Genomic DNA, 16,764 nt, shown 5'->3' on the forward strand with positions numbered 1-16,764 from the left:
GGCCAGCGGGTAGAGGCGGCTGAGACACCAGTCGTCCACGTGGGGGCAGCGCTGTAGCGACAAGGACTGGAGCTCCCTCAGGGCCACTGCAGGGGAGAGGGCGATGGCACCAGGGCACGAAAGGGAACGTGAAGTCTCCCCCACCCCACCCTGACCCACGCACAGAGGTTGCCCAGGCCTTCGTAGCTGATGGTACAGCCGCTGGCGTCGACCGCCTCCACAGGCACCTGGAACCTGAAGACCAGAGAGGCGCGGCCTTGCCCACGGGGCCCCATCCACTCCTCGCCCTGAAACCTGGAAGAGGGGGGCCAGCGGGAGCATCAGCAGGGTACTCTCCATTCTCCGGGTGTCGGCCCACCTACGCCCCCTCGGCCCAGGACTCAGGGCTTCACGTGGCTGGTCTCCGTCCCGGCAACGGTGAAAGGCTGCAAGTTTACAAACCTGGATCTGAGAGAAGAGCTGTGGTGAAAGAAGCCTCACAGATGAGCAAAAGTTGGGACAGTTCCAGACACTTTCTAAGGAAGGTGCTGGAACAAGTGCTCAAACCAAGTGAAAATTTATTCTTTTTAAGATTTTTACTTTATGCATACAGAACTGGGGTGTAGGCCAGAGGTGCAGGGGGTGAGAAGATTTACCAGAGACAGAGTGGGGAGCAGAACAGGCAGCTCTACTGAAATCCACTGCTGAGGGGAGCAGCGGGGAGAGAGGGGAGGTCTGCTGCGCCCTGGGGGTCGGCTCTTTGGCCGGGGATCAAATCCAGAACTCATGTCACAGTGGCTGGTGACAGCTTAATAGTGCTGAGACTTTAACCCCTGCACACCTTGGAGGTCTCCCAAGTGATGAATTTAATAGGAACAAAGATAAGAGATAGAGGAAGTCTATAGACTTGTATTTTTAAAAAAAGGATGGGGGGAGGAGATAAGGGTGCAGGAAGGAAGAAAGGGGGAAGGAAGGAAGAAATGTACCTGTGAGCTCAAGCGCTGATGTTTAGTCTGAAGTCTCTTAGAGTCTCTAGGACAAGTCCTGCAGGTTACATGTGAACCCCCCCTCTTTACAGATGACAAAACTGAAGCTCAGGAACATGCTCCACATTGCACAGTGAGCAGGGAGTGGGCAGGGCACCCCTGGGCCACCCCCCACCCATTCCGACACCTTTGCCGTCATACTTGACCGAGCCTCCCTGCTTCAGGATGAAATGAGCAGCCGCGATGTCTGGGCCATAGTGCTCCTTGATGTGGGGTAAGGCTCTGGAGGAACAAGAATGACAGAGAGGCCCTGAGCCCGGAACACCAGCCCTCACCCTGCCTGGCTGCTAATGAGAAGGTCACTGACAAAGACTGGCAGCTCTCACAGAGGGACAGGTTGGCCGTAAGTATCTACTGAGTGTCTATTAAGTAGGCACAGGGCAGCAGTGACCAAGGTGGTTAACTGTCCCCGCCCTTAGGAAATTTTACAGGAGGAACAGATAACCAACCAGGAAACAATGGCAAATTGCAGAGTATCAATTCCTGGGAGCATAACAGAGAGGACTGTTAATAGGAATGGCTTGGGTCATGGGTGTGGCTGGAGGATGCTAATTTCGTGTGGATATTAAAAAAATGCTCCTTCGAGGAGGTGACACTTAAAATAGAAATCTGCCCGCTAGGCCAAGGGACCAAGTGCGAAGTCTTGGCAGCTTAAATGAGGATGGTCAAATTAGCACTGAGATCTCCACATTGGGGTGCCCCTGGGAGGGGCCTCAGCAGCGGGCAGGTCTTAGGCCTTGGAATTTGACTATTATTCCCACTGTAATCAGAGAACATTTGATGATTTTAACCCAAGGGGTAATGTTATCTTACTCTCCAGAGTCCTGGGCTGCCTTATAGCCTACAAAAGCCTCTGGGGGGCAGCAGGTGACAGGAAATTGCTGCAGTCACCTAGTCATAAAATGATGGGGCCCAGACCAGACCACAAATGAGGAGCTGCAATGGCCTGGATGTGGGGGGCAGGGAAGCAAAGAGGAATTGGGATGGAAACTTAGAACTTGGCTTGAACAAGGGGGCGGTACTGTGATATTCACTTGGACGGGGAAGGTTGGGGGGTGAGTTTTTTGCAGGGGGAAATCAAGAGTTGGTGTTAACCATGTAAGGCTTGAGGTGCCAGCTAGCCACGAGAAGATATGGGCAGAGGTTGCCTGTGTGAGGTAGAATCCTCAGGAAGGGTGTGGCCTGGAGACAGAGGCAAGAGTCTATAGGCAGGTTCTGGGCACAGGTCTGCCTGGGAGAAGCAAGGGCAGGGTCTGGGTTGTGACTGGTGAGGCCGAAGCAGCAGGGTCTGGCATGCTTGGGGTTCTCACCGATTCTTCTGGTGCACGGTTGACACCTGCACTTGGAGCAGATACTCCCTCAGAGCCTTCATGTCATAGAAGCAGTCTGTCAGGAACCGGAGCAGTGTTCTCTTCTGACTTCCCTCTGGGTTCGCTGTGCTGCTCAGGCCACGAATGCTCCTGGTACCTCCATTCCAGACTGGGGCCACCAGGTGCAGGGACTGGGGAGGAGAATGGAGGGTTTGAGCCTAGAGCCTCCTGTCACAGGGAGTAGGATCTCCCTGTTCTTGCTCCACATCACACCCCTACTCAATGCTTCTGGGCTTACTCAGTTTTCTGTTCTGAAATTCCAAATTCTGCCTTTAGGATTCCCAAAACTTCCCCAGATTTTTCTGAATTCCTTCCCCTTAGCACTAAAATTCTTTCTTGTTTTTCTCAAATTCTCTAATTGTCTTTTGCTCCCAACCTCTTACTTTAATCTTGGCTAAATTTATTCTTTGATTTTACCCAATTCTTCCTAAAGTATTTTCATGAACATGGCAAATTCCCCATCCCCGTCCTTCCCCTGGACTCCCAAATTCACGTCTTGGTTCCTGTCTTCCTGTTCCCTATCATCTATGTGGTTTTCAGTCAAAATTCCCAACATTCCCAACTGCCCTCAAGTTTCCCTCGCCTGTATCCTTAGGTCTCCAGACGTCAAATCCAGTTCCCGGACCCGCCCCTTCTAGCTCCCCTCCCCTCGCCGGGCCCACGCCCTCCTGCCCATCAACTCCTCGCGATCGGGTCCCTTCCTCTGATTGGCTGGATGCGCCACCTTCCGCAGTACTCCCTGCTTCCCCATTGGTGTCTTTCCATGGCTCCGCCCCCACATCTAGAGCAAAACTTAAGCTTCGGGCGCCCCACACCGATCTTTTCCGGCCCCCAACAACTACAAGCCCACTCTGTCAGCAGAAGGTCTAACGGGAGAGGCCGCCTGTTCCCTCACGCTCCTTGCTTCCCTGTTGCTGACAGAGGCCGTGAAGGCAGACGCAGCAGAGCGAACTTCGAGTTGGGGGCTTTAGGCGCTTCGGTCACCTACCGCCCTGGGCGCCGCCATCTTGCTAGGGTTACGCGACCGGAAGGGGCCGCCTTTGCGGAAGTCCCGCCCACAAGGTACTCTTAGACTTCTTTACTTAACGTCGCGGGCGTGCGGTTTTCCAACCCTCCGGCTGGAGGCGCGCGCCGGTTTACTGCCCTCAGCGCCCCTTCCGTTAACCTTAGAAGGGGGCTCTAAAGTCTTCCCCTCAGAGAGGATGGACATTCCTTCCCCTCCTTCTGCAGTCACAGTAACCCTGAGCGTCCCCTTCTCAACAGCTCTGACTGCCTCCTTAAAGCAAGCAGCGCCCCCGCCGACCCCCCTGTGGCGCGACGGGTTAAAGCTCTCCGAAGCCACTGCAGCACGAGTTCGGTCCCTCGCTAGGGAGCTGACCCACATGGCGCGGCAGACCTTTCTTGACCCGCCTGCGGCTCCTCTAAGCAGTGTGTTTCAGTACATCAGCCTGTCTGCTCCCCACTCTGTCTCACCCACCACACCTCTGGCCTGTACCCCAGTTCTGTAAACAAGTCACCATTCTTTTTTTTTTAATATATTTTTAAAGATTTATTTATTCATACAGAACTGGGGTACAGGCCAGAGATGCGGAGGGTGAAAGGATTCACCAGGGACAGAGTGGGGAGCAGAACAGGCAGATCGATGAAGTCCACTGCAGAGGGGAGCAGCGGGCGGGTCAGGAGAGGTCTGCTGCGCCATGTGGTCACCTCCGGGGCAGGGGGGATCGAACTCATGCGAAGTGGCTTAAGCTTCTTAGTGCTGCGCTTTAACCCGCTGCGCCACCAGGGAGGGCCAATAAGTCACCATTCTTTAAACCAGGGTCTGGGAAGGAGATTAGACATAAAGTTAGAGACCGAGGTGAGCGCCAAAGACTAGTATTGTTTGCCTTCTCAGTTTGGAGTTCAGGACTAGAAATCAGTGTGAAGACTCAACTGAAATCTGTCAATGGAATTACTCAGTATGGTAGACATTGCCCTGTGTGCTGAGCTCACAGTGGTGACCAGGAGGTAGCAACCTCTCGGAGTCAATATCCTAGGTAGGGAGAGTGTGAATCAGAAACAAATGAATAAGCAACATCATTTCAGACAATGTTGATAAGAGGCAAATAACAGGCAATGTAATAGGGAGTGACTGGGATATAGACATCAATAAAGACACCTCTGAAAAGGTGACAGCTATGTGTACGTGGCTGCGTGTGAAGGTTAAGGAGGAAACAGCCATTCAGAGATTGGGGGCTGGGGGGCTTAGGGTGTTCTGAGAGATGTAAGACCAGTGCAAGGCCCAGAACTGGGAACTGGCTTGCAGAGAGGGGACGGGCTCACAAGGGTGGGCAGGCAGCCGATTGTGCAGGACGGGCCAGATTTTCTTCCATTCCCTGGGGAATGTCCTGATCTCATTTACAACTTGTAAAAATCATTTCTGCCAGGTGGACAACAGGCCTAAGTGGGCAAGGGTGGAAGCAGGGGGCAGCAAAGAGGCTACTGCCATGGTCCAAGCAAAGGATGAATGGGGACGGGAGGGGGCTGGGCAGGGGAGAAATGCCCAGTGGTGAGAAGTGCTCAGATTGTGAGTGGTTATTTTTAAAAGATTTATTTATGTACATAAGAACTGGGGTACAGGCCAGAGGTGTGGGGGGTGAGAGGGTTCACCAGAGACAGCGCGGGGAGCAGAACAGGTGGATCCACTGAAATACACCCCTGAAGGTGAGACAGGAGAGGTCTGCTGCGCCCTGGGGGTCACCTCCCTGGGCGGGGATCAAACTCGTGCTGCAGTAGCTGCAGATAGCTTCATGGTGCTGCACTTTGACCCCTTGCACCACCAGGGAGGGCCCCAGATTGTGAGTGTTTTGAAGATTGAGCCAACACCTGGAGAATGGAAAGGATGTGATGCTGCTTATGCAGATGGGGGAACTGAGAAAGCAGGGTTGGAGGGGCAGCTGCGGGAGGCCGAGTGTGCCGTGCCTTACGGGCGTTTCCATCAACCACAGACTGCACTGTGGCACCCTGGGTCTCGAGGGTTGGCAGAGGGAGGCCCAGTGCCTCCAACCAGGGCCCATGCTGATGGTGGTGATAGCTGTGGTGAGTTGAGGGTCCATAGAATTGGCTGCTCGGTTGTGGGGCGGGACCCTGAGGTGTCCTGACTGAGGGATGGTCCCCAGGAGACCGCTCCTGGATCCTCACGTACTCTGGTTGGGAAGCCCTGGGGTGGCCAGAGTAGAAAAGAGAGGGATGGACCAAACCAGTGGCCAAGTTGAAAAGATGGCATAGGAGGCTCAGGAGGACTGGCAGGAGGTGCCGAGGGGCAGGAGGGGAAGCTGTGAGGACCCCAAGGGGCCCAGCGGGGCAGAGGCAGGGATGAGGAGTGGAGGGGCTGTGAGCAGAGCTGAGGGTAGACTTCAGAGGAAGGCTGCTGATACCACTGGGAAATGGACTTTGGGTGCCATCCTGCCCCCTCCCTTCATGGCCCTTTACTCCTCCCACCCCTGTGCCCTAGAGGCCTGGGTCACTCTGGACCTTGCACCTTCCTGCTCCTCACAGCCTCCTCTGCCCAGAGACTATGGAGCTGTGGCAGCAGCTGAAGCAGGCAGGACTAGTGCCCCAGGGCCTGGGCCCACCCCCCAGGGCCCTGACCGGAGTCCCCCCAGAGGGGAGAGATGACCAGGCTGTCGTGTCCCCAGGGGCAGACACCGGCAGTGCCAGGGAGAGCCTGCTGTGGATCTGGGAGGAGCTGGTGAGTATGCGGTGTAGAGGGTTAAGAGATGGCGCTAGGTGGGGGGAGACAGAGGAAGGGTAAGTGGATGGGGCCATGGATCGGAAGTAGAAAGACCAGAGACTGCAAGGTAGAAATTATGAAAGAGGATAGAAAGATGGAGACAGGGACAGGCCGGTGAAAACAGAGATAGACAGCGAGAGAGACAGTGACAGATGCAGACACGCGCCGGTAACACAGAGGTTAGATAGTGGGGGGCACTGAGGTGGAGCAGGAGGCGGGGAGACGGGGACACTTGGATGGTGGAAGGTGAGCAGCTGCGCTGGATGGTGTTAAATGGCAAAAACCAGCGTTGATGAACTTCAGCTTCTGATTGGCTTAATCAAATGATGAGCGAATCAGACAGAATCCCTCTGGTAAGCAGACAAGTATGCAGAAAGCTGCACAAAGCGAGAGGCTGACCTGCGCGGAACAAGGGCAGGTGCGCGAGAGGGATTGTTTCAGGCTCCGTTAACGGGCATGAGGTGTGGGAGCTTCTTACAGATTGTTTCATTTCTCTGGGGAACGGGAAAGACGACCCCTCTGGGGCTGCCCGGAAGGTTCCATCCTGACCCGTTAGGCCCGCGCTCCTCGGGCGTGAGCTGCGGGCGGCCGGGATGGGCTAGGTCGTCAGTCTGGGCGGGCTTAGCCACGCACCTCCGTTCCGAGCCCGTCAGGGCCCAAACAGCTCCAAGAGAGATCAGGTAGGGGCCGGGGTTCTTGGGAAAACTGAATTTTACCAGGAAGGGCATGGATGGGCCCAGGAGAAGTGCAGGAGGCTGAAAGAAGTTTGGTCAAGTAAAAAATCTCTGTCGGGACTCGGGCCAGGACGAGTCCCGTCAGCTGCTCCACCCGCCGGCGAGGGGCGTGCTGACCGCTGGCCCTCGGGGGGTGCCCACGACTTGCCCCTCCCACCAGGGGAACCTCCGCCGCGTGGATGTCCAGCTGCTGGGCCAGCTGTGCAGCCTGGGACTGGAGATGGGGCAGCTGCGGGAGGAGCTGCTGGACTTCCTGGAAGAGGAGGACGAGTTCGCGGAGCGCGCGGAGGGAGAGCAGGGCGACGCGCCGGAGGAGGACGAAGGACGCTGGGGGGCCGCCTGCCCGGGGCCCGGCCACCGGCCCCCTGACTTTGAGATGACCATCTAGGCCCGCCACGCGAGTGCAGCTTACCTTGCGCTCCTCCCGCGCGGTCAGCCTGCAGCCGCTGAGCTAGAGCCAGCTCACGCACCTGCCTCCAGCGCGTTCTCGCGCTCTCTGCCGGCGTCGCCAGGCCCGGTTGGCCTGAGAGCGGAGCGAGCTTGCGCAGGATGGGGGAGGTGCGCAGAGGAGCCGGAAGTGTATTTGCCGGTGAGCTGTGGGTCTCTGCCCCTGGGGTGCGGAGGCTTGCGGATCAGGGCCCTGCGGTGGGGTACACTCTGCCCCGTGGAGCTACTGAGCCCTGAAATGCGGCTCGTCCGAGTTGAGTGTTACACACTCTGCGCTTGCAAGGCTCATAGGACAGAAAATAGAAAACATCTCAGTCATCTTGAAAAGTAATTGCATGTTGAGACGTGAATGCAAATACAAATAAATCAGAATAGGATGAAACGATCTTCATCTGTTTAACGCTTGTGGCGGTAACATCACATAACGGGGCCTTTTGACCACTTTTAGTGTGGCCCCGGGGGCCTGTGAAGGATAGTCACGCCGGGCAGCAGCCGTTAGCGGCGCCCAGCTCCAGAATGCTGGTCGCCTCACCCCTCGCCCGCCAGCCCTCGCCCCTGTAGGGCCCTCGCGTAAGTGAGCTCATGGAGTATTTGGCCTTTGGGGTCTGGCTCATTTCACATCACACCGTCTTCACATTTCGTGGGTGCTGTAGGCTTTTTTAAGGCTGAGTAATATTCCATCGTGTGCCCCGGCCATTTTGTTTTCCTGTCCGTCGTGACGTGAGCACTTGGGTTCTCTCTGCTTTTGGCTGCTGTGAAGAACACACTCCAGGTCCAGGATGCTCTCCCAAATGTGTACACAGACTTTCCTCAAGACGAGTCCAGACCAGTTTTTCTCCTCCAGCATGTGTAACCTTGGAATGTGGGAGCAAGGTCAGCGGAGGCTTGGTGGGCCTCCGGAAAAACTGATGCCATCACCCTAAAGCACACAGATCACCCAGTTAGAGTCACCCCCAGAAGTAACCTCTTTGTGAGCGAAACCTACCTAAAGACAGGGCAGACAGGCGCGTTTCTGTCACATGAAGTGGTCCCCTCCCTTGTGAGACCCCCCACCTTTCTCCTTGACAACACCCAACTTCTATTCCGTTCCTTAGCCCAGGACATAAACCCTGACTTTCCCATAACTTTAGAGTTTACAGTCATGTAGATTCTCTGTGTGTTTGTGATTAAATTTGGTCTCCTCCTGCTCATCTATCTGTTGTTAATTTGTGTGCTTGTCCAGCCTGAGGGTGTTCACCTGTGCCCTGACTTGGGGGTGCAAACATCTGCTCACGTCCCTGTTGGCACATGCCCAGGAGCACCCAGGGACCCCCTCAAACGAATGGCTCTAAAGGGATTCTGCCATTCGCCTCATGAAAACAAAGGTAGACCCTTCGTGTGAGCATTAACAGAAACATAGAGTATGCATAGAGACAGAAGAGACTTTTTAAAAAGATTTATTTGTGCACACTGCAGTACAGGCCAGAGGTGTGGGGGTGAGAGGGTTCACCTTCACCAGAGACAGAGTGGGGAGCAGAACAGGGGAATGACTGAAACACACAGCTGAGGGGAGCAGCGGGGAGACAGGAGCGGTCTGCTGCGCCCTGAGGGTCAGCCCCTGGCCAGGGATCAGACTTGTGCTGAAGCGGCTGCCGCTAGCTTCGTAGTGCTGCATTTTAACCTGTTGCTCCACCAGGAAGGGCCCAGTAGAGAAGCTGTTTTTCCCCAATAAAATGCCACACATTACCCATCCTCTCATGGGCAGTTGCCCAGCCAAATAGGCTCAGCTCAGAGTGGGGCTGCTGAGGCCAGAAGCTGGCTACAGATCTAAGGCAAATCTGGAGGAGAAACACGAGAAGGGGTGAAGGGCCTGGAACACAGGGCCAAGAGCAAGGTATAAATCAAGGCCAGGCCGCTGCTGTCCCCCTCCCCGCGTCTCCTTCCAGGACCAGGGTGCAAGCTGGTGGCAGATCCAAAGTGGGGACAGGGAACAGGTCACCTCTCCTAAGGCCACACTGGGTGTATACTCAGGTGGAGTGGTGGAGTTCTGGAATGGTGTAGGGATTCTTTACTTTTTTTTTAAGTTTTACTTATTGATGCACACAGAACTGGGGTACAGGCCAGAGGTACAGGGGTGGTGAGGGGATTCATCAGAGACGGAGTGGGGAGCAGAACAGGCCGACTGACGAAGTTCACTGCTGAGGGGAGCAGCGGGAGAGACAGGAGAGGTCTGTCACGCTCTGGGGGTCACCTCCCTGGGCAGGAATCCAACCTGTGCTGCAGTGGCTGCAGAGAGCCTCACAGTGCTGAGACTTAGCCCCTTGCGCCATCAGGAAGGGCTGCATTATCTATTTTTTTAAAAATTTATGCACATAGAACTGGGGTACAGGCCAGAGGTGGAGGGTGAGAGGATTCACCAGAGACAGAGTGGGGAGCAGAACAGGCAGAGCAAAGAAGCACACTGCTGAGGGGAGCAGCGGGGAGACAGGAGAGGTCTGCTGCGCCCTGTGGGTCACTCCCTGGCCGGGGATCGAACTCGCGCTGCAGTGGCTGCAGACAGCTTCACAGTGCTGTGCTTTAACCCCGCACCTCCAGGGAGGGCTGTGTGTTTACTTTCTTGGCTGTGCCTTTGACAGCCCCACCAGCAGACAGCAAGCTGGCGTCTCCACTCCGTGCCAGTTGGAACTTCTTATTTCCTTGTGTTTTTTCTCCTCTGTCCTCCCAGTGGGGGGCGGGAGGGGTGAGGAGATAGCTCACTGGTACAGATTTGCATTGAGGAGTCATACTGAGCACCTTCTGCTATTTCATCTCTTCTATCTGTAACAGGATGCTAAGAAAATGCACATGTAGCGCCCGCTGTGTTTCTGTGGCATGCAGGATCTCTGACCTTTGTGACTGGAATGTGGGTGTGAGCCGGTGAGGACGAACAGGGAGGGTTTGTGGACAGACATTCCACACGTTGCTCCTTGGTGTACCTGCAGGAGACAGGTCAGTATGCCCCTGCCACGCCCAGGAGAACCAACTGCAAGGGTAAAGGTCACACTGCCAGCGCCACCCTGCTGGAAAGCTGCCCCTGAAGCAGGTGGGAGGCCCCAGCAGGCTGCAGACAGCGCTTCTGGGGCACCAGCCATGTTCCTATGCATAAAACCATTGCTCCCGTGAGGACAGTTCTTCATCAAAGCTTTCTAGTGCAGAGTGAGCTCCCCAAGAGTGGGAGCTATAGGGTTCAGGGTTCATCTTCAGCCTGGTCTTCCGTTTCCAAACTGAGCCAGGTCTGTGGCTCCAGGGGGGTTGGGGAGAAAGTCGAAAGTCAGGCCCCGCCTCCAGGAAGAGAGACACCCCAAGAGCTCCCTTTATAATATTGCACTTTGAATTTATTTTTAAAAGGTTTGTTTATGCATCAGAGCTGGCATGCAGGCCAGAGGTGCAGGGGGTAACAAGATTCACCAGAGACAGAGCGGGGACCAGAAACAGGTGCAGCTACTGAAACACTGCTGAGGGGGCCAGTCAGGGTTCAAACTCATGTCGTGGTGGCTGCCCACAGCTGGGTACTGCTGAGACTTGACCCCTTGTGCCACCGGGGAGGCCCATCACATCGCACTTTGAACACCTGCCCCTGCCCGCTCCCAGTTGAAAGTCCAGTCCCACCCGCAGGGAGACACCCCAGGGGAGGGGCCAGCGCTGCGCCGGCAGCCAGTGCGTGAGGATCACGCCAGCAGAGCCCCGCCCCTCCCGGCGGCAGTGACGCTGCCTCAGCACACCTGAGCCGGGCGCAGCAGAGGGCAGTCCGCTGTGGGCGGGGCTCCGCGGCCAGGTGGGCAGGGTGGCCTGAGCCCCCTGTCCCCGCTCCCCTGTCGGGTCAGAAGCTGCCTTTTCCAGGGTCTGCAGCCCTCCCTGTACCCTGGCTGCGGGGGGTGGGGTGGGGGTGGGGGTGGGGAGTCTCCCACCCCTCATCATGGGGTCACCGGTCCCCGTGCAGCCGCTGAAGCAGCACCTGCAAGGTGTCACCTGGACATTCCGATTTTATCAAGTGGCCTAATGCTGAGACTGCGCTCCCTCGGGTCTGTGGCCCTGGCCCTCTTTCCCAAGAGGAGGAGGCGGAAGGGAGGGAGCCTGGAGGAGGGGGAGAGGGGGGAGGAAGAGTCACTCTGTGTATAGGGAGGGGACATCCCTGTGACACGATGAGGACCCCAGGCTCCTGCTCTGAGGGGAGAAGTCGGAGAGAGGAGAGAGGGTGTGAGGAGGATGTCGTGCTCCCTAACCTGGGCCTGTGGGGATGCTGGGCACAGACACCTCAGACTGGGCCGGACATGGACGCATGTTTGCGGGTTTCTGTGTTTGCTGGTCAGAGCGTCCAGGTGAAGGTGGCAGACTGCAGCGGTTCCCGGGAGCTGAAGGTGGAAGAAAGGAAACGGGACAGGACTGGGCGGGCGAGCTGGTGGGAGATGGGAAAGGCAGGACCTAGGGACAAGGACCCGCCCGCGGTCACGTGACCAGGCACTCCTGGCCGGTCAGCACGGAGGGGGAAGCTGTTTAGGGCTGACACTCGGGGCAGCCGCGTCTGGAGCCTTCTGGAGCCCAGCCCCTCCCTCAGAGGAGCCCAGAGCAGGCGCCAGACGCCATGGAGGCCCCCTCAGCCCATGGACACAGAGGGCGAGTCCCCTGGACGGGGCTGCTGCTGGCAGGTGAGGGGCCTTTCTGGGGGCGGGAGGAGGGAGACCAGGGCTCCCTAGGAGGGCTGGGTCTGAGCGGGGACTGAGGACTCCTGGCAGGGCCAGTGGGTGGAGAATGGAGGGGCTGGAACGAAGCAACAGGAAGTTCTCCGGGTCTGGATGTGGTGAGGGCCCGAGACACCCATCACTTCCTAAATGATTTATCCCTGAGAAGTGATTTTTGGAAACCGGCTTCCCTAATAACAAAAGGTCACTTCATAAAAAATGGCAGAAAGAGCGCTAAATTCCCTTACTCGCCGCCAGCAGAGCCTGGCAGGTTCACACCAGGACATGCTCTCACCCTCAGGGTCCGGCCCACCACAGAGGGGACAAGATCAGACAGGCCCCTGCCTCCATGGAGCTCACATTCCTGAGGACAAGTATGGACATCAAAGATCTAGATGGTGCTGTCTTTCACTGCTGCCCAGGGTCCTGAAGGGGCAGAGCAGGGAAAGACCTTGGCAAATCAACACGGAATATAGAGGCCCAGGGGACACACACTCCCTCATCCAGAGGAACTGACGCCTGGCCCAGCACTGGCAGGAGACCCAGGGAGCTCAGGGGCTCTGGGTGGTGAGAGAGATGACAAAGATCCAATCATCCAGCGAGCAGTCAGGAGCTGACAAGTGTCTGAGGCCACAGGGCAGGGAAAGGTCACACCATCAGGGCAGAGGGTCCCAGAGCCGGGCCAGGGAGGCATCTCCCAGGACGCCCTGGGGCGAGCAGGGTCAGAGCAGGGAGGGTGAGGAGGACACACACCTGGGGAGAGTACTCAGAGAGAGAGAAGAACCAGGTAGAGGGGCTGGGGTGCAGAGGGGGTGCTGCTGACCTTGAATATGTAGAACACAAATACACACCCCCCCTCAAATCTGAGGGGTTCTGGACCTGCTCCGTCCGGACCTCCCCTTCCCATCCCAATAGTTTGGTCCAGATTCTGATCAGTGTCTCTCCCTTCCCCCCAGGCTCACTCTTAGCCTTCTGGGTCCTGCCCGGCGCTGCCCAGCTCACTATTGAACCAGAGCCCGTCAATGCCATCGAGGGGGGGAACGTGACTCTGCATGTCCGCGGTCTGCTAAAGGAGGCTGGAATCTTCAAGTGGTACAAAGGAGGAAAAGTGGACAGTAAAACGCTTATTATGTCATATAAAGTAGGGGTTCCAGCAGATGGCACAGGGCCTGCACACAGCAGCCGAGAGACGATAAACCCCAATGGATCCCTGCTGGTCCGGAACGTCACCCAGGAGGACACGGGGCCCTACACCCTACAAATCACGTATGGAGATTTTGAAGAGGAAGCAGCAACTGGATGGCTCCGTGTTTACCGTGAGTAGCTCCTCCCGGGCCTCTGGGTTTGGGGGTGAGCCCTGCTTCACACACGGGACTCACAGCCCGGCTGTGCCTCATCACCCCAACTGCGTGTCATGTTGGGGTCGAGCCTTTATCCGGGAGTCGCGGAGCGGAGCGGGCGCTCAGACCGACGACCCCCTGAGCCCAGCCTGCCCCGCGGCCTGCGGGAGGGGGCCAGTCTGAGGGAGGCGAGAGCGGAGGGGGGCACCTCCGCCCCGGGCCCTTCCCGTGGCCCCAAAAGACACCCTGAGAGACGTCGTCGGGGCCTGACCAGGGAGCCTGGATCCTCGCAGCGAAGCTCCACCCCAGGAAGCCCCGGACCAGCCCCGTCCCAGGGCTGCAGCCGGGCCCACACCCATGAGCCTCCTCTGGGCAGGGGAGAGCCTGCCCCTTCCCCTGAGACCACTGGGGGTGGAGACTGCTGGTACCCACAAACTTAGCTGATAGCTCTGGGGACTTGTCCAGGTTCTGGGGCGTAGCTGCCAAACACAAGGGCCCTCGAGCCAGAGTCCACGCAGGCTTGTGTCTCACTGTCCACAAGTGACCCCTCCTGCTGCTCATCCCAGGAGGGGGTCAGGGACGCTGGCAGGGCCCTCAGCTGCCCTCCCAGAGGAGCCGAGGAGATGAGGGCAGAGGCCTGGCTCTGCCGCCAGCCAGCTCCTGCTGCCCCTCACTGTGTTCTAGAACCTTCCTTGGTCCTGTCAGCCACACCATCCCCTGGGCAGGGCTGCCCACCGCATGGGCCTGCAGCCTGAGGCGGACTGGCCATGGCTGGCCCTGGTCTCTGCTTACCTATTTTTGCACAGAAGAAATGAGGCGTCAGGCAGGTGCAGTGGTTGAGAGGATTCACCAGAGAACAGGCAGATCTGGGGTAGCACACTGCTGAGGGGAGCAGCGGGAGACAGGAGGGCTGCTGTGCCCTGGGGGTCAGCGATGCTTGATGGCGCTGAGACTCACCCCTCGGCCGCTCGTGGGGCCCCGTGCTGTTTCTGCTGAAACCCCCCTTCCAGGCCTGCTGTGGGGTCTCAGACTGTGGGTCCCTCCGCACCCAGCTCCAGGAAGCCTGGGGGAGGCCTCAGGGAAAACACAGCTCAGCCCCGCAGTGTGGTGTGAGCTGCTGGGGGGCCTGCACCCCACCCCGGGGAGCAGCAGGCCAGCACCCCCGCTCAGGGAAGAAGCAGCAGGAGCTGGCCCCGACTCCTGACCAGGCCTGTTGCACCCTGAGCCGAGCTGCAGGAGAGGCTCTGTCTTGTCGGGCGTGAGCGGGCCCCGAGTGGGCCTGGGGCGCCCACCCGCCTGTGCGGAGGACGCGGGTGGGCGGCTGAGGCAGGACAACTCGGGGGGACCCTGCAGGAGTCAGGGCCGCCTCAGGGCTGTGTCCTCTCTGTCCCCCACAGCCGTGTTACCCAAACCCCACATCACGAGCAACAACCCCGACCCTGTGGAGCACCAGGACCGCGTGGTGTTAACCTGTGAACCTAAGACCCCGGACACCACCTACCTGTGGTCCATCAACAGCCAGAGCCTCCCGGACAGCGACAGGCTGCAGCTGTCAAGGGGCAACAGGACCCTCACGCTGCTCCCGGTCACCAGGGCTGACGCAGGGCTCTATGAGTGTGAGACCTGGAACCCAGTGAGCGCCCGCCGCAGCGACCCTTTCACCCTGGATGTTCTCTGTGAGTAACTTCTGTCCCAATGCCGTCCGGCTGCCCCACCCACACAGCCAGAGCCCAGACCCCATCGTCCCTCGCAGGCCCGAGTGCACGACCCTCACCCTGGGCACCCGGGCTGGTCATGACCTCCCGTCCCAGGCAGACCAAGCAGGCCCTGTCCTGAGCCAAGACTAGGAGGGACAGGCTGTTCCTAGGCCGGGGGGCTCAGGGTCCCCAGCCTGTGGGAGCATCTCAGACTCAGGAACTGAACTTGAGAGTGATGCTGGGACTTGCTAAAACAAAGTGACGCCGCTCGGAGGGACGCTGAGGCCCGCATGGCCCAAGAGCGCCCTCCCGCTGATGCCATCATGTGTGGCTTTGTTCTGTTTACTCCAGATGGCCCGGACACCCCCACCATCTTCCCCTCAGAATCCTTTTACCACCCCGGGGACGTTCTCAACCTCACCTGCTACGCAGACTCTAACCCGCCCGCGCAGTATTCCTGGCTGGTCAGCGGGAGGCCCCAGCACCCCACACAGGCGCTCTTTATCCCCAACATCACCATGAGTGACAGTGGCGCCTACACCTGCCAGGCCCACAACAACGCCACAGGCCTCAACAGCACCACAGTCAAGAATATCACGGTCTCCGGTAAGTGGCTCCTGGACCGTCGGCACCAGGCTCTGGCTGGGGGATGTTGGTTTCCAAAAGGGACTGAAAGTTCCGCCTACCACCGTGCCCACGGACAGAGCCCCAAATCGCGGGCTGAACCCCGTCCCCCACGCCTGGGGGCCTCCTTGCTTTTAGATTCCAAGCGGCAGGTGGGGGCCCACCTAGGAGGCGGGAGTCCTCTCGGGCTCAAATTTCTTTTTTTTAAGCTTTTATTTCTTCGTACATATAGAACTGGGGTGCAAGCCAGAGGTGCAGGGGCCGTGAGAGGATTCACCAGAGACAGAGTGCGGAGCAGGGCAGGCAGACTGACAGAGTGCACTGCTGAGGGGAGCAGCGGGGAGACAGGAGAGGGCTGCCGCGCCCTGGGGGTCACTCCCTGGCCGGGGAGCGAACTTGTGCCGCCGTGGTGGTGATCCCCAGCGCTGAGACTTGTACCTCTCTCTGAGCCCCCAGAGAGCCCCATCTTTACAAGTCTTTCCAGACGCCTTTCCTTTTCCTTGTGTCTCCTTTAATTCCTCTTGGTCTGTGATATGCCTCCGTGTACAAGTGTGTTGTGGTCTCGTTGGCTAAGTTTCCCCGTAAGTATTTTATTCCCTGATGTTCTGTTAGGCAGAAGTATGCTCTGAATTTCTTTGCCAACAGTTCATTGTGGCCCCCGGAGGCACAGGGGTTAAGTTTCAGCCAGTCACCACTGCAGTCTGAGTTGGATCCTGATCCCAGCCAGGGAGTGACCCCCCCTCGCCCCCCTCCCCCTGCAAGGCAGACCTCTCCAGTCTCCCTGCTGCTCCCCGCTGCTCCCCTCAGCAGTAGATCCCGTGTTCTGCTCCCCACTCTGTCTCTCTCTGGTGTGTTTTCTCACCCCCCACTTCTGGCCTGCACCTCAGTTCTTGTATGCATAGAAGTATCCAAACAGCTCACGGTCAGTGCGTGGAAAACAGCCGCGGTGCGCGTGCACGTGTTCTTGTGTGTGTGCGCGCGCACTTCACAGCCGCGGTGTGTGTGTGTGTGAGCTTCACAGCCGCGGGGTGTGTGTGTGTGTGCGCGCGCTTCACAGC

The 16,764-nt window shown here is 58.0% G+C and overlaps 3 protein-coding genes across 3 annotated transcripts in view; 2 read left to right on the top strand and 1 right to left on the bottom strand.

The window, feature by feature from the left end:
* Positions 1-3,443, bottom strand: part of ATP5SL (ATP5S-like) — a 4,967-nt gene extending 1,524 nt beyond the window's left edge. The window contains exons 1-5 of the mRNA XM_004693910.2: positions 3,384-3,443; positions 2,336-2,526; positions 1,167-1,247; positions 164-294; positions 6-86 (exon numbers count right to left, since the gene is read on the bottom strand). Coding sequence (XP_004693967.1) covers positions 6-86; positions 164-294; positions 1,167-1,247; positions 2,336-2,526; positions 3,384-3,401 — 502 coding nt within the window. The 5' untranslated portion in view covers positions 3,402-3,443. The remainder of the gene's footprint in view (positions 1-5; positions 87-163; positions 295-1,166; positions 1,248-2,335; positions 2,527-3,383) is intronic.
* Positions 3,444-5,951: 2,508 nt separating this feature from the next.
* On the top strand, positions 5,952-7,289 carry ERICH4 (glutamate-rich 4). The gene is made up of 2 exons (XM_004693911.1): positions 5,952-6,125; positions 7,062-7,289. Exons 1-2 carry the CDS (start codon positions 5,952-5,954, stop codon positions 7,287-7,289), a joined length of 402 nt encoding a protein of 133 aa, XP_004693968.1.
* A 161-nt stretch (positions 7,290-7,450) lies between these two features.
* The window catches only part of CEACAM6 (carcinoembryonic antigen-related cell adhesion molecule 6 (non-specific cross reacting antigen)), an 11,481-nt gene continuing 2,167 nt past the window's right edge, over positions 7,451-16,764 (top strand). The window contains exons 1-5 of the mRNA XM_012733472.1: positions 7,451-7,490; positions 10,241-10,315; positions 13,002-13,361; positions 14,783-15,061; positions 15,434-15,858. Coding sequence (XP_012588926.1) covers positions 7,451-7,490; positions 10,241-10,315; positions 13,002-13,361; positions 14,783-15,061; positions 15,434-15,858 — 1,179 coding nt within the window. The remainder of the gene's footprint in view (positions 7,491-10,240; positions 10,316-13,001; positions 13,362-14,782; positions 15,062-15,433; positions 15,859-16,764) is intronic.

This window comes from Condylura cristata, unplaced genomic scaffold (genome assembly GCF_000260355.1).
Source record: "Condylura cristata isolate star-nosed mole 26May11 unplaced genomic scaffold, ConCri1.0 scaffold00041, whole genome shotgun sequence".
Classification (NCBI taxonomy): Eukaryota; Metazoa; Chordata; class Mammalia; order Eulipotyphla; family Talpidae; genus Condylura; species Condylura cristata.